Below are 20,834 nucleotides of genomic sequence, written 5' to 3'. Positions count from 1 at the left end.
CTTCACCTTAGTTGCTAAAGGCAGCACGATCGGTGTGGTGTAAGCCAATGGTAAAGGCTGGGGAGGGGACGAACCCTTTCCTTCAACTACAGCATCAGGCAAAGGGAATTATTACTTCTTATTATCCTAAAGAGAGGCATTCACTCTCAGAAGCCCAAAAGACAAGTGCGGGTAGTTGACAGCAATGTGCAGGCAGGTGAACCAACCTCAGTGTAGAGTATGGGGCACCTTCTGCTACTCCTGTGCCCTACCTGAGGAACATCACTGCTGCCCTAATTCTGTGCTCTTACCTGTGCTCAGCTTTCAAACATGTGAACAGTGCCCCTGTTCCAAAGGTAAGACAGAAGGAAGGAGAAAGGGAACACATATTTCACATGGACTTCACAGATTGTATTCATTTCCAGACCGAGTCTATTTAGCTAGGAAAGGGAAGGGAAAAGGAAAACTACACAGGCAGTGACAAAAAAGATTTACAATGAAAATATGCTTGCTCCCTTAAGCAATGGCCACCCGGGTCAGCCACGCTACACAGACACTCCAAGCCACAGTAGCAGGGGAGCAGTATCCTAAAATACAGATTGGCCACACAGCGCCTTCAAGAAATGGACTCAAAAGAAGAATCGATGGGAAGACCCTGCCCCTCTGAGCCAGCAGCAGCTGGCAGGGGGCATGTCAAGCACTCTCCTGGCTGAAGAAGCAGCAGCAGCACAGCTGTCCTCCTGCACAGTCCAATAAAATGAAGCGGACAGGGGTTGATCCTGAGGAGAACGCTTCCAAGCTCTGTGTTTATCTTGGCACACCCTTGCCAATGCTATGGAAGTGGTCGGTGACTCTAGTTCCTGCTGAGCTCACAGCATAAACATCGGCCCCACAGATCAGAGAGTCACTTCATGAGGAATAGAACAATATTAAAAAAAAATAATAATAATCAGCAGGATTTGTCCAAGTTTATGAAAGCAGAAGGAAGGACAGACCTCCAACAGGGGCAAAAAAAAAAAGACAGCACATCTGCGTGGGCTCCGGGATCTGCTCCCATTGTGCAGCTCTGAGTTCTCTGCCGAGGACAGTCCTGCCGGGAGGGAAGGGCACATCTCTGCCTCTCACAGCTGGTGGAGGGTTTGTAAAAGCATGTGGCGGGCAAAGGAACAGGAGTCGAGAGCACGGTTTGGTCTGTAGAAGGAAGATAATTATTGACAATAGCGAAGTTTCAAAATTGCATTGTGATAGACTTTAAATGCCCAATAAACACTACCTCAAACACACAGGGCTTGCATGCCCAACAGCCTACACATCTTTTCCCATCAGTTCTCTCCCTGATTTCTGCTTCCCAATCAAAGCATGCTACAGAAAATTCTCTCTCCTCTCCAGAATTTGAGTCAGGGAGAGAGCTGCCAAGAATCAGAAAATTTACTTCCAGAGGTACAAAGATGGGCCGCAGACTGCTCCTCCCTGCAGCCCTGTGCCTCATTTTTGGCAGCAGGAAGGAGGTGGGAAGAGAATTCCCTTTCCCTCCCTGCAATGGAATTTTCCGTACAGGTTGTGTCTAGGGCACCCGAAATGAGTAAGGGAAGCCTGCTTATACTCACATCTTTTCTCACCGAGCCAACACCAACTTCAGTCTCCAGGATTTTTAGGTCTTCAAAAAGAGGCAGTGTAACCCTGGAGCCTAAGAGCAACTGCTGGCTTCAGAAATGGCCAACAGAACCCACAGCCTGAAGTACCCGAGACCGTATCCTGGAGAAGAGTTAACTGCTTTTATCCCCACAAAAGCCATTTAATGCCCCACACGTTCAGGGACACAGCAGGACACAATTATGATTTGCAGTTTATCTTCAGAGAGTCTCAGTGAGGGATTCATAGAATCACAGAATGGTTGGGTTGGAAGGGACCTCAAAGCCCACCCAATCCCACCCCGTGCCCGTGGGCAGGGCTGCCACGCAACAGCTCAGCTGCCCAGGGCCCCATCCAACCTGGCCTTGAGCACCTCCAGGGATTTCAGCCATCGTATTCAGAAGACCCAACCCTGTTTGCATGGTGCAGGTTGATTGCATCTAAGCAGCATCCCATTTCTGGGAGCACAGACACTAAAAAGCTGGTGCTGATCACAGCCAAGCTTGCTAATCTTCCACCCTTAGCACCAAACCTCCTCTAACACTGTGGAGTTTCCTCCTCGCTGTGGAATTAAATTGCCTGTTGCTCTGTGGTGGGCAGTTAAAAAAGACCAGCAATGTGATCCCATCCAACAACAAAGAGCTGCAAAAATAGAATTAAAAAACTCTCCCTAAAAACCACCACAGCTTCTGGAGGCCGGGCAGACATCCATGTACTTTGTTCCCTCCTAAGGGATCATGCAGAAGCACAGGTGCGTTCACAGCACCCTCTTGTGTCCAGAAAAGAAAATAAGGACAGAGAGCAGCAGATAAGATGGATGCTGCTCACAGCCCATACCCCAGTTTCATTATTTTTTTGGAACAGAGAGCACTATCCACAGCATCACTGCTACAGTACAAAGGAGGAGAATGACTACTCCAGAAGTAACACAGTTACATCCTTTCACTTTCTAGAACTGCTGTTAGCATGGCAGGTTGCTGGACGTTATCAGCTTTCACAGCTTCAGCCACACCACCTGCAAAAATCCTGTCTCATATCAGCCTGCTTCTAATCCCAGCAGAGCTAAGAGAAGGCTGACTACCAGTATTTGACTGAATCCCTCTTACGCATGGCTTGTAACAGCCACAGCTACTTGAGGCCTTTGCCCTTCACCAGCACAAGACTTCAAGCTTCTGCATATTCTTCACACCATGAAAATGAGGAAGACTTAAGCCTTATCCTGAAACCCACTAAGCTGTTCTGACCCTACAAGGCACACAGTCTGTGATGAACCAGGCAGCCACCAAATTCCAAATGGATTTCAGGTGGTTTTCACTACTGGGACAGTGCTGGATTATTTCTCCCCTCTGCTTCATGGCCAGATAGCTTTCCTCTACTTCTTCCTTTAGGTTTAAGACTTGCTAACCTAAACCTTGCATACTGGAGTAAGAAAGATAGAGGGCCAAATGATTAATCCTTGAGTTTAGAACAGATATTTAGTGGTACTTCAACAGAGCAGTTTACATGTAAGCTATTAACCTTCCATTACACCAACTCTCATGGAGAAAGAAGATGGCGTGACGAGTACAATACTCACTTTGTGACAAAAGCAGAGAGAACTGGGGCCAGTGATTTAGGGAAATAATCCTGCTGGACCATATGATTCAAAGTCATAAGAATACCATAGAGGCTCGGGACAGCTTTGATCTTCTCTTCACTCTGAGAAAAGGACAAGACAGAAATCAAGCATCAGTCACTGCTCTATCTGATTCACTGTAGATGACCAAGGCAATGAACTCTCTGTAGAATGAAGTACTACAGCATATGAGAGTACATACTGTTCACTAGGCTAAGCATGATGTTCCTCAAGACCAAGGTGGCCAACTCTGTAGCCTCCCTGCACCAACATCTGAAACGTCACCACACTGAGGATATTCTAGTACATAACAATTAAATATTAGTCATTGATCGCATCAGCAGTGGGGAAAAGGAAGTAATGAATGTACAAGCAGAACAGCCAAATCTCAGAGGCTCTGTGTCAAAGTGTTCTCCTGCGGAATTCTACTCGATCTTATCAAGAACTGAGTTGCCTTAAGTACACAATTTTCTCTTGCATTATTCTATAGCTCATTTTTATACCGCCTCCAGCCCTGTGTTGGGATGCCTCAGAACCTGATGCACTATTCCCAGCACTGGTCTCACATTCGTGAATAAGGTAAAGTTATTACCATCCCTCTTCCTGCTTAAGCAGTGCATAAATTCTTCTTGCTCCTAATATGATGCTGACCTACATGCCCCAACTTTTATATTCTTTTTTTTTTTTTCCACTGCCCTCCTACTAATCTCTTCATTCTGTAGACAGAAGCTAGACAGGCCTTTCTGGGTATGTGACCTTATATTTCATGGTGCTAAGGATATCTGTTGCTCACGTGCTTCCGCCTATGTGGGACAGAAAGTTATGAAGTTGCTCCCTCTCCCCACATGCCTAATTCATCAGCAGTCCCCCACAGGTGACAACAAGTTGTCATCAACAAGGCCACAAGTCATCCTTGAGGCCATTATTATCCATGACTTCCTGCCATAGTTCTTCCAGAGCACAAGTCTGTGCTGTGTACATCTGTTATCTTGTGCATGGGGTAAGAGGTAGGTGGCAGTGCTCAAAACAAGCACACTGCAGAGCAGAAAGCCACCCTGGGTTCTGTAGACCTGTGAAGAGGGATGCTCTGTTTTGGTCCCATTTGAATCTACACAGGGACAGGCTAAATGGATTTTTAAGGACATTCAGATGTGACCCACACGACAACAGCCTTCTGTTCCCCGAACTCGATATTAGCAGAAGGAGATTTATAAAATTAAGAGCAGGTTGCTAGAATACAGACATTCTGCAGCTTAAAATCATCTTGGTCCAAGCTCCCATTTTCAGTTTCTAGGTCTTGAGAAAAACTGATCCTTGCAGCCCCCATAGGCAAAAACTTTTAAGTCTGCAGACAGAACCTCTCCCCAAGGCATCTCACTGAAGGTAATGCTACAGGTATTCTGATGCAGTTGGCAGGCTTCCATCGTCTCTTGGGAGAAAGTTTATTCCATATAAAGATGTATTTGACACTAGAATGATGCAAAGAGAAGTTAAATGCTACTGATCAAACACAAGAAGTTGGATATGTGTTGTGTCTAGGAGCATGTCAGACATGCTACTAGAAGGTGCCCTAAAGGGCCACGGTTAATAATATTACACATCAGACACCTGGACATAGGGTTTGGTTTTTTTTAAATAGACATCTGTAAGAGTCTGTAGTCCAGCAGCATGACCCTCCCTACCTTTAGGGGATGACTGAATTCTCTTTAGAGAATTCAGAGCACATTAAACAGAAGAAGTACAAATTGCTGACACCACCTTCATCCAAATGCAATCTTGCAATTTTTGCTGGTCCTGCAGACTTCTATTGTCCCTGGGCATTAGGCATGCACAGGCACCCAGCTGTTTCCATGGTAACATAATTACCCCAAACCCAACCAGACTGGTTTTCAACAGCCTAAGCAGACCATAACTTAACTCTTTCCTGCTTCCTCACCTTAAGTAGCCCCATGTGGATCAAGAGTCTTGTGATGAATGCATCTGAATTAAATGTGGCGGAACAGAAGGCTTTTTTCATCAAGGCATCTAAAAAAAGAAATGCATCGCATTAAACAATACAGAAAGGGACCCTGTAGAAAATGTTAAGATCCTTCAACAGATGATGGTTACTATCATTTGTGAATTTTGAGAGGTAATCTGCCTGTCTGTTTCCCCAGGAATCAGGTAGAATCTCTGGAACCAAGACAGAGATGATCCAGTCCTTAAGTATAAGGCCTGATACCAGGATTTCAGTGAAAAAAGTAACACTAAATCCCATTTTCAAGTTTCAAATGCAGCTTGATCTCCACCCTATGCACCATGAGATGTTCTACTCAATGCATTTGAACTTGCAAGCACATGTGCGTGTATGCATATAAACGTTATCAGTTGTAGTAGAGCAGAAAGGCTTGAAATGTAAAGGCCAGCAAGATTTCACCTTTCTCTTGAAGCCAAGTTCTCACTGTATTCTCATTTTGTTCAGTTGCTTCCTGGGCTTCCTCGGGACCAATATCCTGCTGCTATCTGTGGGCAAACCAGTGCTTTATCCTCTCTTGTCTACAAGGCAGAGAAGGCACCATCTTGACTTCTGACTGTTCTAGTTTCTTGGAGTGAACACAGCCCACTACAGCAGCTGTCGAGCAGTGTGGGTCATTAATTAGGGACTTCCTCATCAACTCATAGTTACTCTTGTGGAAGGAAAGCAATTACTATGTACTATTTTTCCCTATGAAGCAGGGGTAGTAATGAAGAGCTATCAAAGAAATACATGCACAAGCATGCTTCAGACAACACGTAAATCCTGCGCTCCATTTTTTGTTGGAGACAACTCATAGTGGGCAATGGTCAAGGCTGGCACTCTCAGTGAAATGCCAACAGATTATTTTTGGCTGGTTGGACCCACACCCCACTCCAGTTAACTCTGTATTCCTTTACTGTTTTACAGACAATAGCCAACAGTTTCACCATGCTCCAAACTAAGAAAATGCTAACTAGGGGAACACACACTTCTTTAAAAGAAATCACTCTAAATGGCCTTAAAACCAATGGATCCATTTCTTTTGCACAGTACTGATAGGTACCTCTTGTATGGGGAAACCGTACTGCTGCATTGTTTGGAAAAAAAGATGGAAGCAAGTGATCAAATGCAAAGGAGTGAAGGACTACTATTAGTACACCCATAAATCAAGCCTACCCATTCTACGCTGTACAGTGAGAAACAGTCTTTTGTTTTACAGTACCTGCTGTGTCTTAATAACTAATTTTAACTAATAAAGGGATACACTAAAAAAGAGATCTCTTTACATTCTCTTAAAACTAAATGGGAAGGCTACTTCTCTAAAATACTTTTTAAATGAGCAGTCTTGAAAAAATAACTGATCTTGAGACACAGAACTATTGGCTATTGATAGCACAGCATCAAGGAGATACAGGTAAGGGCAGCACATGACCATAAAGACAACAACTATAAGAGACACTCTTCCTCAAACTTTGGAAGCATAAGACTTCCTTCATTTAGAACAAGCCTTTACTTCCACTCCACACAACAGCACAGCACAGCTTGGTACTTTGTAATCTGGGGTTTCCTGCTACTAGAGACAACCAGTTGAATACCCAGCCCACAGGGGCCTTCCTTTGCTTTGCATTGCATTGCACCCTTAAGCAAAGAAAGGTCCGGTCACCTGCTGTTTCATGCACTGCTGTTTTTACTTGGGCTTCATCTTTGAAGACTGAAGATATCCTTAAGAGAGCTGTAACTACTTTCTCTACATCAGATGTATCTGTCTGAAAGGCAAGGAAAAAAATAAGTTAAGTGGTAACCAAAGAGAGAAGATGGATCTCTGCCAACAGCCGCAGCAAGAAATACAGCCTCCAGCAGCCAGACATGGGTTTTGCCTTGGCCATGTTACAAGACATAAGCGACACTATGAAACAAAGTTACTCTGTGTAAAACACCTGGGGTGCCAGTAGAAGTATTAAATGCACCATCTGCTTCCATGAGGTTCCTCAGGATCACCAGGAAGAAGCAGCAAGTCTAGGACTTGAGAGGAAGTTACCACTTCTGGGAATTAATAATCCTGAGAGAGAGTCAAGTGCAGCAGACCACTGGCTCACCTACCTGCTGAGCTATCAGCACAGAACACTTTGGCCCTAGCCGCAGCAGCTTCTCTGGTGATGGGAAAGCAAGGAACGTGGCAACGTCCACAGGAGGAGATGGCACTGGAGTTGAATCCTGAAACAGGCAGAATCCACCTCAAGTTTACTCTTAAAAGCAGACAAACCGGTACAGCAAAGGCACATCAGGTCAGAATTTGTTTTACTTGAAAACTATTTAAAGCTGGAATGAGGCTAGAGTTAAAACAGAGACAATATGCTACTGTGACTGCATGGCAGTGCACATGCAAGGTTCTTACCATACTCCGAAGATGGGGAGATTTTTTCTACCCATGTCTGTCACAATGGCTGTTCAGCTTTTACCACCACACATGTGTGCACATGCACCCTTTAACAACACAGGTTGCCAAGTCACTCATTTTCTTTATCTTCCGCATGTTATCTCCCTGCCTGTTACCACAGAGCCAATCCACGCAGGAATGTGAACTGCAGCCAACGCTGAAAACTCACTCTAAATCTCATTTCCTCCTTAGCTCTTCTCCAGTAAGGAAACAAATGCATCCTGAAGTAAACTTACCTGTGAACCAATTATCTTCTTAGGAGTCATAGAGTCCTGTTCTCCCTGTCCTCTTTCCTTCAGCTGTTGCTGTTCCTCCTCCTCCTCCTCTTCTTCTTCCTCTTCCTCTTCTTCTTCCTCCTCCTCCTCCTCCTCTTCCTCTTCTTCATCTTCCTCTTCCCCTTCATCATCACTAAAGTTTGAGAGTTCACATATTACATTAATTACATACTTGCAATTCCTATACACTGGTATTCAGTTTTTCTTTTCCAAAAACAAAAAAGCAGCCTTTCCTCAAGACTCAGTGCGAGAAGTACACCTTTATCTACAACACATTATGAGGCCACTTCAGACTTCAGTCATCCAGTTGACAGTGGTAACCAAAGAGCCTGGAATGTAGTCAGTAACTGACACCAAGTTAATTCTATCAATGAAAATGGGGTACAAGGCTTATCCTGCTTACGGAATCCCTTCACAGCACTCCACAATGCACTCAGACCAACATCCAACTGCAGTGTTACAGTTCTTACATTAAACAAAAGTAAGTGTTGATAAAAATTGGTAGAAAACTTCTCATTTAAATGCTGGTGCCCTGCCTACCTCAACGATCCCAGCACCGTTGCCATATTGAAGCCTTCAAGGATCTCCTGCAGTTGCTCACATCCCTCTTCTCCCAGGCTGTTACCTGGATTCAAGGGAAAAGAGAGCACATTTAAAAGATGCACACAAGCTGTTCTTCGGAACCTTGTTAGAGATTTTTATCTATATCTGTTCAAGTTAAAAAAAATAATATCAGTAATTTCTACATCAAGCCTTGGAGGCAGCGATGCAGATTTCAATTATCAGAATCAAAAAGCTATTTAACAGAAGCATTACACAACATTTGGAGACAGACAAAAGCCTTTGCTATTCAGAATGTCTACGAGAAACTTCCTGCTAGTTCTGTAAGCAGCTGCTAGACCCGCCAGTTCTGAAATGCAGAGACTCAGGGTACAAAAGGCAAAAGCCTATGCTGGTCAAACCCTCCTATTCTTCCGTAGAGATCCACACAGAGGTTCTACTCACAATCTTGAAATATCTAAGAGCACCATCAACAGTTTTTGAAAGTTTTATTGAAAACAGCTACGGGTATTACTCCAATCTTTCTACCTTATAGGATGGACTGAAACTACTGAACTCTAACAATTGGCTGAGTTCACAGCTTAAGACTGCTTTCAGAATCTAACCACTTCCTGTCCCAGCATCATTCAAGTTCAGCTACTCCCACATAACCATTTTTTAAATGCTAGAAGTTGTAGTACTGGTATAGGTGATACTGTAACCACTCTTCCAAGTGGTTTCTAGCTGGGATCAGACTGTGTGTGCTTTTACCTACCAAGTTTACTTACCATTGAGATCCAGCTTCTCCAACTCTACCTTATCCTCAATAGCTTCAGCTACAGACAAAGCAGCGTCTCGTTTGATCTCACAGAAGGACAAATTCAGTTCCTAAGAAGCAAAAAGCATTTGTTTACATAATTCCCATAATATCGATCATCCCCATAAGCTTCACATGCTCATAAACTTTCTGGAAAGATTCTCATTTGAAGAAACTCTTAGCAAAAACACGTTTTTAATTGGAAATAAAGTGTCATTTCTCTACCTCATTGAAAAGAAGTATTTTGAAACATACCATCATTAAAAGCAACCACTTCAGTGAAACAGCCACAAAGACCGTACAGTATTATGGCCACTCCCCTAAAAGGTAGCACCCGTTTCAGCCCTTGGCAATCAGCTGGCTGGAGATCTTCACCTACTCAAGAGGCACCTCTTAGAGAACCAACAGGAGAAATTCTGGAACCACTTAAAGGAAGAAAGGAACATTAGCTCCTTGATTTCCTCTCATCCCGCAGCAGTAGAAGATAAGCTGCCCTGGGACTCAGCAGCATGTCCAGTCTGCTCGGGTAGCATGGACAGCCCTGTTGTGTTATCTTCTCCCAAAAATTGAAGATTTTTGTTTCTAAGCACACTCCACACCAGCAGAGCCCAGCTGCCAGTCACTTGAATAGGTCAGAACTCACATACCAAGTCTTACTGAGGAACGGTAGCTGCTATACTGAATGGAATGCACATTTGCCTTTTAGTATTTACATTTCAAGCTAAAGCCTTCTAAAGACAAACTACACCATCCCCCACCATTTCACACAGTGTTCTGTCAGTCCTTTCCTGAGATGAGATTTAATATTAACAACAGAAGGGAAGTCGTTCTTGAACACAATGAATCAGTTACTATTGCTTCATACTACTTTCCCTTAACCACTTCTGCTCTGGAAGAGAAAAGGCTTTAATTTCCAACTGTTCACACAGATAGTCCCATTAGAATCCTTACTTAAGTTTGCCTGGGAAACTCAGAAATGAATTCTGGTGAAACTAGTAGAAACTCAAGCAAGGGATCTCAAAACACAAGGCACCTAATTCTTTCTGTACCAGATTCATACACATAGATAAACATTAGCACTCTTCTGGACTTTTGGCTTTGTAAGCTTGCAAGAATAGGAAGTGTTTTCAGCATCTGTCCCAGTGCAGCTGTGACCCTGGACTGGTGTTTCTAGAGATTCTAGTTTACTTATTTAGGTGACTTGACAACATTTCAGACAGGCCTAAGTCCAATGCCAGTGAACTTTAAATACCGATCCAGGAGGTGACGGTACTGCCAAGAAACAAAAAACTATTTGAACCTTTGATACATCCCCAAAACAAGAAAAGGCAACAACTGTATCAACGCTGAAAAGATGTAGAGGTTACAAGATATTCAGGAGGAGAGAGATCTCACTCTGCTCTCATGACTCTAAGAGGCTCTAAAAGTAGATACTTCTATCATCAGACTTTCTGAAGAGCAATTGCTAAACTGAACCAGCAGCTTAAAAAACAAAGCGGAGCCTAATCAGATTACAGGTACACCTCCACACAGAATAGTCTCATGTGGATGTGGTGATGCCACTAATCTACAACTCATCGCTTTCAGTTACAGGCATAGAGCTGCACTGAGGTGAAAGCCACCTTAAAGTAATCAGTAGCAGTAGGAGATTAGACGTGAAGCCAGGAAACAGAAAATGAGTCATTTTCAAAAGAGACTCAAAGCTGAACAGCAGAAGGCAGTACCTTTAATTTATGAAGTCCTTCTTTAAGAGCATCAGCAATAGCAAGAGCACCCTTGGAACGCACCAGGCAGTCTCCAAAGTTGATCACTTCAACCTGCCGAAGTGCCTTCAGAGTCTGCAAGATAACACAAAGTTCACAGTACAGACATGCAGGTCAAATGTGATATCACTTCTGGAAGGTCATCGTTCCCACTTCATTGTGGCATGTGGCTGCACCAACCCACAGGCTGATGCTAACTAACTACATTTGAAGAGACCGGGAGGTGGAAGGCAAATCAACTGCTTGTAACAACTCACCTCTGCCATGGCCACAGCTCCTTTCTCTGTGAAGGTGTTGTCATTCAAATTTATAACCTTGAGCAGTGAATTGATAGCAAAGGCCTGGGCCAGTGCTGTGATGCCGGGATGGTTGATTCCATTCTGTGGCATATGGACCTCTTCTAGAGTCCCAATGATCTGCAAAAGGATGTAGATATAAAAAAGGCTGTTAGAAGACACATTTCAACTTAAGAATATAGGGCTCCACTCTTTAGGATTTGCTCAAAATCAATTTCTTGCAACTCAGAAGTTCATTAGCTCATCTACACAGAATTACTTAGCAGCAATTACATCACAAATCTAAGTGAAATATAAGGCTCGTGGCAAGCATCTAAGTTATAGGTAGCTCCCTGCTAGTATGCCTGTTCTAGATAGCTCAAAACAAGAGTTCTCAGTTTGAGATTAAACAACCCTCAAACAAACCAAGAAAAAAAAAAATCAGTAGTTATTATACTGTTGTCATTAAGATCTACAAATTCCCTTGGCTACAAAAGCAGGTGCGTAAGAGAAGTAGTATGAACACTCATTGTAGTCTAACCCAACAGGCAGCTCAGCACCACACAGCCGTTTGCTCACGCTCCCTCCAAGGGGAATGAGGGAGAGAACTGAAAACAAACTGGAACTCATGGGTTGAGAGAAAAGCTATTTGCTGTGTCAGAAGAGAAGAAAAATACATTAGTTGCAATGCAGTCACTCGCTACCCACCCACCAACACCCAGCTAACACAACTGCCCGCCATGAGACAGCCCACTAACAATGCAAGGTCCCACGTGCATATCACAAAACACAGTAATTAATCCAATTTTTATAGAGTCATTCAGTCTCAGTTCCTCTTGAATCACCTTGTTCCATGCCTTTCAAGTACCTGAGAAGTCTGATTTTTGCTATGATTACCAGTTAGTCAAAAAAATCACATCCAGAAAGAACTCTACAAAAAAAGAGCAACTTATAAGCTGCAAAATCATCATTAACACGCTTTACAATATATATTATAACTCAGAAGACATTTTTAGCAGCAATGGAGGAAAGCAAAGAGGTGTAGGTGGCACCAAACACAGGGACTTCTCTTCCTCCAACAAAAGTGAAAGTTGATCAGTGACAGCTAGAGAAAGTTGAGCTCTCACAGGCTGATGCTGGCAAAAATAGCAGGCAGGTTGCTCCTGCCAGTTGACTAAACAACTAAGCAAGGAAATAACTAGTCCCTAATCACTTGCTCCATCTATCCCAGCACCAGCCAACATCCATTAGTACAAAGAAAGGAGAAGGAATAGGACCAACAATTTACTAAGGAGATACCTATTTCTCCTTCAGGTAACTACTTGACACAGCAACTAGTTATGTGCTTGGAAACTTAGATCACAGAAACATTCAGTCATCCATTCTAACCACACTTGTTGAAGACTCCAGTCTCAGCAGCAAAGAGCATTGTTGCTTCAAGTGACTTGACAGCCAGCCACTATTTCCAAGCCATGGCAAGCCCTGTGTGTGCTACCTCTAACATCAGCACATAAGTATACCTTGCTCCCACTTGCTGTCAATATTTGGTTTGATACTTACTCCAAAGGCTTCAGCCAGGGCAGTGGCACCATCATTCTCCAGACGATTTCTGCCAGCCATAAATATCTTCAAAGCAAGAGGCTTGCCCTGGGCACTTGATTTCCTGTGACACTCTTTCAGGGCAGCAGCCAATATCTAAAGGAAGCAGAAGTAGTTTATAATACCCCACCATTTCATTGTGAAGGGGCCCAAACGTTTTGTATATCCAACTCTCAAGCAATAATACTTCAGACACTGCCAAAATACACTTGCTTCTATAATACGTTATACAGGAAAACTGTTAATGCAACACTTGCACATTTACTCCCTAGGACAGAAGTGGTGATTTTGCAGTAGAACACACTGATCCCAGTAACATTTGGTTAGTAAACATGCAAATGAATGGGACTTAGTAATAATGACAGCCAGTCCTGCTTTTCTGCTTCATCCAATAGGCATCCTTCAGTGCTAGGCTTGGTTTTCTAACATCCGAGGATATTAGTACTCTTGATATGGAATCTGAAGTTTAAGACAGACCTGTTTTCCTACCATGGAAAAACAGGTGAGCTTATTATATTTCAGGAATTTGTCAGTACAAACACAGAGGGAAGGGATCATGACAGACTGGAGAAATGGGACAGGAAGATTCTCATGAAGATCAAAGGAAGACACCAACTCATGCTCCTGGGGAGAAACAGCCCCTGTAGAAGCACATGCTGGGTGCCAAACAATAGCAAAACAGCTTAGTAGGAAAAACAAACAAACAAAAAACAACTGGGAATCCTGATGGCTATGAAGTGGACCATAGAGTAGCAACATACACTTGCAGCTAAGAAAGCCTATTGGGTCGCCATGGGAGAAAGTGGTGTAGAGAAGGCAGCGTCAGACAAATGTGTACAGACTGACGCAGAGAAAATTCCATTTAAAAACACACATACAAAAAAAAACCACAACAAAAAAACCCATACACTTTTTACTGTGAAGGTCGTCAAACACTGGGGTAGATTATTCAGAGAAGCCTGTGAAGTCCTTCATCTTTTGAGATACTCAAAACCTGACTAAATACAGCCCTGAACAATCTGGTCTGGTTGCTCTGAGCAGGAGAGCTGGGCTAGATGATCGCCAAAGATCTCTTCCAACCCCAATCATTCTGTGATTCTGTGTAAGGAAGTCTGAAACCAAGTTCTGGCTCTGACCTCATCCCCAGTAAGGAGACCACCTTTACCTTGCCACCACCAATGCCCATGCCACAGTTATTCAGCTTGAGTTCCTGCAGGGTATAACAGGCAGGGCTCTTCAGCAACGCCTCAAAGCCACGCACACCATCTGGCCCAAAGGCGTTGTCACTCAGGTCCAGCTCCACCAGCTGGGCTCCAGCAGTGATGAGTGCATCCCCCAGAGAGATCTGCAGAGAAACAGGTGACGGGGGTGAGGGGAAGGAGTGGACTGACTGCTACTGACAGCAGCACTGCAGTGGTGAGACAGTGATGCTGCAAAAAAATTCCATTTTGAAGATATTTTGCAAAGTTGCATGGAGCAATATAACTTCATGGCTAAAGTCAGAGTAGAAGTCATGCAAATCAAGCTGAAGATAACTGCAGGGGGAGCACTGTAATGCTACTGGAAGAAAAAGCCATATGCTTTTGTTTGGAAAGCTTAGTTCCCATACTATCTTTTGGATCATGGAGATGTCTTCCCAAAGGACAAGCTTCCTCACTAATACAGAACTGCATTCGGCCTTTTACCAACACTTCTCCAGCTCATACAGAAGGAGCTAAAAACACATGACTTATTCTGAGACACTTAGTGTTAACAGTATAGAGCAAAACTCACTAACGAAGTCTCAGAAATACACTCCCACAAAAAGCATGACAGGTGAGAAAATAAGTTATATTAGTTGGAAGTCTCGGATCTGGTTTTTACTTACCAAAGCAGGAGGGATCTCAGATCTTAGCCTCCCAGTAAACATGTCACTCCAATGACACCTCTAAAATAAGAAACATGCAGACAGGAGCCATGAAAAATATTTAGGACACAGCCGTACAGAAATTTAAACATACAAGATGCATTACATTAGTATGGACAGCTTAACATTGTCTGCTGTGGCCTTGCCATTTGATTGTGCTAAGGAACTGTGATAACATACTACGACTGCTTTCTTGGAAGGACATCAAGCTACTGAAATGTATATTGTAAATAACAGTATACATGAATTGTTGTTTGAGCTGGAATTCTTTTCTGCTGAGAAAATTGCCAACAGAAAAAACAGGAGGAAACTGAAGGACAGGAACACATATTTTACTAAGGTATGGAGCTCAACAATCTGGGCTGACTTGAAAAGCCACAAGTGGGTGAATCAATGTTTCATACTCCTCTCTTGCAAAGAGCAGCGCCTCTAGCAGCACAGCATCCTTCTAACATTAGGCTAGGAGAGTAGTGGGGAAACATGGCTTGGACACAGAAAAACCTTCTGGTGCATATCCTCCATCAATTCCTTCATTATTCAGGTATTGTATGAAACATCACTCACAGAAGATCTGACCATTCTTCAGCTTTGCTATTAGAACTTCAGTTTTGTGGCCACAGGTCTTTGTCCACAGATGTTGCCTCCACAAAGAGGCTCTTTCTTGCACAGCCTCCCAGCTTTAAGATTGGAAGCCTTTTGAACAGGAACAGTTAGGAATGCAGGAAGAGCTCCTCCCACTATCCCAAAGTCTCCAAGTTCTGTTATATTTTCATACGGTTATTCTTACCACTGGAAGAACAAAGTAAGCTCTGGGGCTAACTCAAGATGGGCTCCAGAAAGAAGAGTGCAGTTAGGCCTTCAGTGTTTCTACAAAACTTTTTCTGCCCCCACCATCCACTTGAAGGTCTCACCTTGAGCTCCGACTTCTTCTCCAAGGCTTTGGCAATAACCTTTGCTGCCTCCACACCCACTGTGTTGCCTTCCAGACGCAATGCTTCCAGGCCATCAAATTCCTCAATTTGTTTGATGACTTCTTCAGCTGGAAAAAACATACAGTCCCGTTGGACTTGTAACTACTATCTTAGATACCACAATAACAGTAACACACTGAGGCAGAAGTATTTGCTAAACTCTACACTTAGCAAAAAGACCTGAGTAACACTATCTGAAACAATCCTGAAACAGCAATGGAAAACACAGCTACAGTGTCAGGTCACTAGAGTGAATGCTCTCCATTCACCATCCTCTCTCCTCTTCCATGATTTATTTCTATTATTACTTTGTCAAATATGAGAATGTCTGTAAGTTTGATTCCTCTGCCATTCAGCACATAGTTTAGGAATGCAGGCATCAACAAAGACAAAAAGGCCTAAAATATGATGGCAGTGGGTGCCACATCAACAGGAATAAGTTCCCACTGACTGGCAAAAGTAGATGCCTGTTTAGTAAATGTGGCAGAGTGGAACAATTGTACTCTGGAATACTCCCATTCAAGGCAAAGGTGCAGGCTGCAGGCTCCCTCCTGTCACTGACATATCCAAACTCTTTCCTCAAATCTCAGTGGCTTTGCACTATTAATACAGCATATAAAAAGCACCACCATCAGAGTCAGTAAGAACAGTAGACAGTAGATCAAATTCTCTCTCTGAAGAACATGCTGCTTTTTTCATGTAGCAGAAATGTTGATCTAAATGTATATTTTCTCTTACCATCTTCAGCTGTGTTGAGTTTAAGGCTTTGGCCTTTGAAGCTCAACTGCCCGCCACCAACTTTGGTTTTGGCAAGTGACTCTGCAAGCTTAGCGATGTCTTCCGATGCCATTTTTCTGCTTTCCCAATGTTAAGAGCTGTCAATTAAAACAAACGGTCACCATCAAAAAGAGAAACTATAACACATAATCTGCATTAGTAATCATCTTCATAATCACTAATGTGCTGGTATTATTTCCTGAGGTACCTAATTGAGTATTCAGTGTCATTACTGTTTTCACCATAGCTCACTTACAACATCCAAACTAGGTTAACATTTCAAAGCCAGCCAGACGGTGTTGATTCTTCCAGTACTGAAGTGACTTGGGTTTTGATGAAGTTGTTACACTTCCCAAATAACCAATAGCTAAAAGCTACCAGAAAAGACCACATTAAGATGTTAGTCTTGGGGACAACACTTCTACAATTAGGATGTAGCGTTCCTCTCTCCCCTAGCCCCACCCCTTAGCAATACATGCTGCACTGTTTTTTTTCCTGTTCTCCAAACCCAGCCAGAACAAACACAACTGTTTTTCCTTTTCAGCGATATCCCCAGTATTGCCTAAGTCAGCGGAGTTCCAGAACCACAGAGTTGCTGAAAAATCATGTGTGTTGTACGTAGCTCGCTCTGAAAGTAAGGCCTCCTATTTATTTCCATGGAAACTACAACAGATACAAAGAGCACAATAACTCCATCTGACAGAGGAAATTCTCAGCTACAGAACACTTTTTCAGCATAAGCACCATCATTAGCTATGCATTTTCACCAGTGATAAACAAGAGCCTACATGCCATGCCCATGAAAACCTGCACCAGTGGAGATGATCCACTGCTTCACAAGTGCTATGACAGCATCGCTGCAATGAAAATGAAACGAAAAAGAAAACGTTGCCCGCAGAGTCCGTCGCTCATCAGCCCTAACAGATGGAAGTCAGAAGGTTCCAGAAGTGGACTACAGGGTGGGTGTGGTAGCACGGTCCAGCCAAGACTGGCAATGTGTTTTATGGTCTTCAAAGTGGTAAGGGTCCTGGTGTTATCGTACTGCGAATAAAGGTTGCCTTCTTCTCTGGCTCAACTCTGGAACTTCAAGCTTGTAGCTTAGTCAGCATCACAACCTAACAGCCAGAGTTGATGGCTTGTCTGGGTTCCAGGAAATCCAGAAGAATCACCCCCTTCCTATCCCAAAAGACAGTGCACATCACTTTACCCACTGAGGTCTGTGTCCTGAACTACTACTTCCATGGCAAATTCACACGTTGCCATTCCAAGGATTGCTGTTTTGAAGCATTTGTTTTCAGCTTCCCCAGGGCAGAGCTTCTCTTCAGCTTTCATTAACTTTAGTATTTGGGACATAGAAGATAAAACATCCCCAAGGTTTATCAGCACCACCTTCTGAGGATGATGGCCCTCTCAGGTAGATGCTGACAATAAAAAGAGGCTCAAATAACTCAGTGCACCAATTCCAAGTCACAGACACCGTGCAATGGGCAACAGATGCTCCCAATCTCTGTAAATCCAATGAAAAGGGAGAAAGAGAAGATGCAAGGATGTCCCCCAGCCATGAATGTTTTACCACAAGCAACAGAAATTAGATAGGGTCCAGCAGTCAGTCTGTTCACCTACTTTAATCTTCAGCTTTCTAATACCTCATTACCCTACAGCTTAAATCATAGAATTGCTTGCATTAGAAGGGATCCTTAAAAGCCATCTGGTCCAACCCCCCTGCAAAGAACAGGGACAGCCACAGCTCAATCAGGGTGCTCGGAGCCCCTCCAACCTGACTTTGCATGTCTCCAGGGATGGGGCATCCTCTGCCTCCCTGGACAATCTGATCCAGAGCTTCAAGTACTCTTATCAGAAACAGCTTTATTCTTATATCTAGTCTAAACCTTCCCTCTTTCAGTTTGAAACCATTTCCACTTATCCTTTCACAACTGACCCTGCTAAAGAGTCTGTTCCCTTCTTTCTTAAATCTCTCATCTAGACACGGAAAGGCCACTCTCAGATTTCTCTAAAGCCTCCTCTTTTTCAGGCTGAACAGCCCCAGCTCTCAATCGTCTCTCTCAGAGGGAGGTGTTGCATCCCTTGGATCATTTCTGTGGCCCTCCTCTGGACACGCTCCAACAGGTCCATGTCTCTCCTGTACTGAGGATTCCCCATCTGGCCACAGCACTCCAGGTGAGGTCTCACAGCGCAGAGCAGAGGGCAGGATCATCTCCCTTGCCCTGTTGGCCACAGTCCTTTTGATGCAGCTTGGGATACAGTTGGCAAAACGAAAGCAGAGTTCTGTTTACCATGAGGTTTTCCCATACCCAACAGACACACTCACACCTTTCCTTCTCTCTTCCTGAGATCTCCTTTTACTTTTTATTTCATAAGCAGTGACAGCTTCCTAATTCCAGCACGCCAACTCCCCAGCTCACCCTGCAGCGCGTTTTATTGCAAACGTTGGCCGCACCCAACTACTTACCTACCCGAGGGCTCTTATGCCGCCAGATCTTCCACGAGAAAACCTTTGGAAAAATATTGAAACTTCAGAGTTACTAAGTACTCTTGGCAAAACAGGAGCTGGAAACACGTCTGCTGACAGCCCAAGGTTATCCTCCTCGCTCTCCCTCCCTTCGGAAAGTCCCCTCGCTGCCCTCTGCCCCTCGACGAGGACGGCCCCACACGCTGGCGGCCCGCAGAGGGCGCGGGTGGGGTTTCCTAAGGCCCACGGGCCACGCGCGGAGCCGTCCCCGCGCCTCACGAGGCCCCGCGTCGCGACAAGCGCCCTAAGGGGCGCCACTCCCTCACGGCCCTCTCCCAGCGGTCCCCAACGGCCGCCGCGCCGCCCGACCTCACCTCGGGGCCTCCGCCGGGTGCGGGTCGCTGAGGGGCCGAGGTGACGCCGGCACGGGGCCGCCTCACGCCGCCGTCGCTGTCGCCGGAGCGGGTGGGGGGAGGGGCGGGCGGAGGCGGAGGATTTGAAAGCCGGCAGTTTTGCTCTCCCCGCTCCCATTGGCTGCACGGCGCTACGTCACAAGGGGCCGCCCCGCGCGTGACGCCGCTCGCCGGCGTGACGCAAGCAGCAGTCGTGGGCAGGGCCGCGGGGCACGCTGGGATATGTAGTCCTGCGGGGATGAGAATTCCCGGCGTGCCCCGCGTGGGGGCACCCTGCGGGGCCTGGATCTAGGCCTGGGCTTCCGCCTGCTGCGGTAGAGCTATTTGGTAGAGCAATTTCTCAGCGACAAAGCACCATCTTTCGATATAGCCACCATAATTAGCTGTGTGTTTTCACCAGCAAAGAACAAGAGCCTGCGTGCCATGCCCATAACAATCTGCACCAGCGGAGGGGACCCATTTGCACTGTCACTTGTTGCTGAAAGGCACCACCCACCGCCTCACTGTGCTCACGTCCGCTGTTTGGTCTCCACCAACATCCAGCACGCGTCAGTGAATGTTAATGGATGCAGTTTTTTTTGCATGGAGGAATTCAGTGACACGCTTTTGCTTCATCCACGCTTCCATGTCAGACGCCATTTTGTCAGCCTGCCGCTCTGCTGCCATCTGTCACACGGCAGCAAAATGTAACGGGATGTTGGTGGGAAGGTTCAACTTCTACTGCCATACCGCCATCATGCACCTTTGATGTCATGGGCCAGCATCATAAAGTAAGAGGCATTACTTTCATAGCTGCCATCGTATGAGCAAGAAATGTGGCACTTGTTGTTAGCTCATCACAACCTAAAGCAGTGAACAGGATTGTATCCAATATATCCAATTCTTTCCTCTTTCTCCCACATATTGGCTGAGCCAAAGGGGCGGGGATAAAACATTTAACTGTGGCTGCAGGCATATTGCAGTGAAGGCGTGCTGTGCCATTGCAGCATAGGTCGATAAATTAATTCTCCTTACAAGTATAGCTTTACGGGTCAAAGTCAGTTTTATGACACTGCCGTATTTTGCAGTAGAGATTTGCAGCATATTGACTCTACTGAATACAAGACCTAGGTAACCATGTTTCCAAATTATGAGGATTTTCATAGAATCACAGGGAATCAGAACTGTTTGAGTTGGAAGGGACCCTTAAGGGCCATCTAGTCCAACCCCCATACAATGAACAGGGACACCTATAGCTAGAGCAGCGTGCTCAAAGCCCCTCCAGCCTTACCCTGAATGTCTCCAAGTATGGGTACACACAACCTCTCCAGGCAACCTGTTCCAGTGTGCTTCATGTCTCTTATCAATAGCAGCCTTTTCCTTATACCCA

At 44.7% G+C, this 20,834-nt stretch overlaps 1 protein-coding gene across 4 annotated transcripts; it reads right to left on the bottom strand.

The window, feature by feature from the left end:
* Positions 1–375: 375 nt before the first annotated feature.
* On the bottom strand, positions 376–19,519 carry RANGAP1 (Ran GTPase activating protein 1). Of its 4 annotated transcripts, none has more exons than XM_015285127.4 (17): positions 19,427–19,519; positions 19,053–19,095; positions 16,544–16,680; positions 15,746–15,873; positions 14,796–14,855; positions 14,094–14,273; positions 12,890–13,024; positions 11,312–11,470; positions 11,016–11,129; positions 9,263–9,362; positions 8,475–8,559; positions 7,896–8,067; positions 7,323–7,436; positions 6,886–6,988; positions 5,163–5,251; positions 3,188–3,309; positions 376–1,170 (listed from the first exon to the last, which is right to left on the bottom strand). In XM_015285127.4, exons 3-17 carry the CDS (start codon positions 16,653–16,655, stop codon positions 1,101–1,103), a joined length of 1,743 nt encoding a protein of 580 aa, XP_015140613.2. In that variant the 5' UTR covers positions 16,656–16,680; positions 19,053–19,095; positions 19,427–19,519; the 3' UTR covers positions 376–1,100. The 4 variants fall into 4 exon arrangements, with proteins under 4 accessions (XP_015140613.2, NP_001006237.2, XP_015140616.2 ...); NM_001006237.2 differs by having other exon boundaries at positions 19,057–19,095; XM_040696573.2 differs by lacking the exon at positions 376–1,170 and adding an exon at positions 1,191–1,734.
* Positions 19,520–20,834: the final 1,315 nt, after the last annotated feature.

Source organism: Gallus gallus, chromosome 1 (assembly GCF_016699485.2).
Source record: "Gallus gallus isolate bGalGal1 chromosome 1, bGalGal1.mat.broiler.GRCg7b, whole genome shotgun sequence".
NCBI lineage: Eukaryota > Metazoa > Chordata > Aves > Galliformes > Phasianidae > Gallus > Gallus gallus.
Note: the sequence above shows the minus strand (reverse complement) of the source record. Positions and strands in the feature narration are given on the sequence as shown.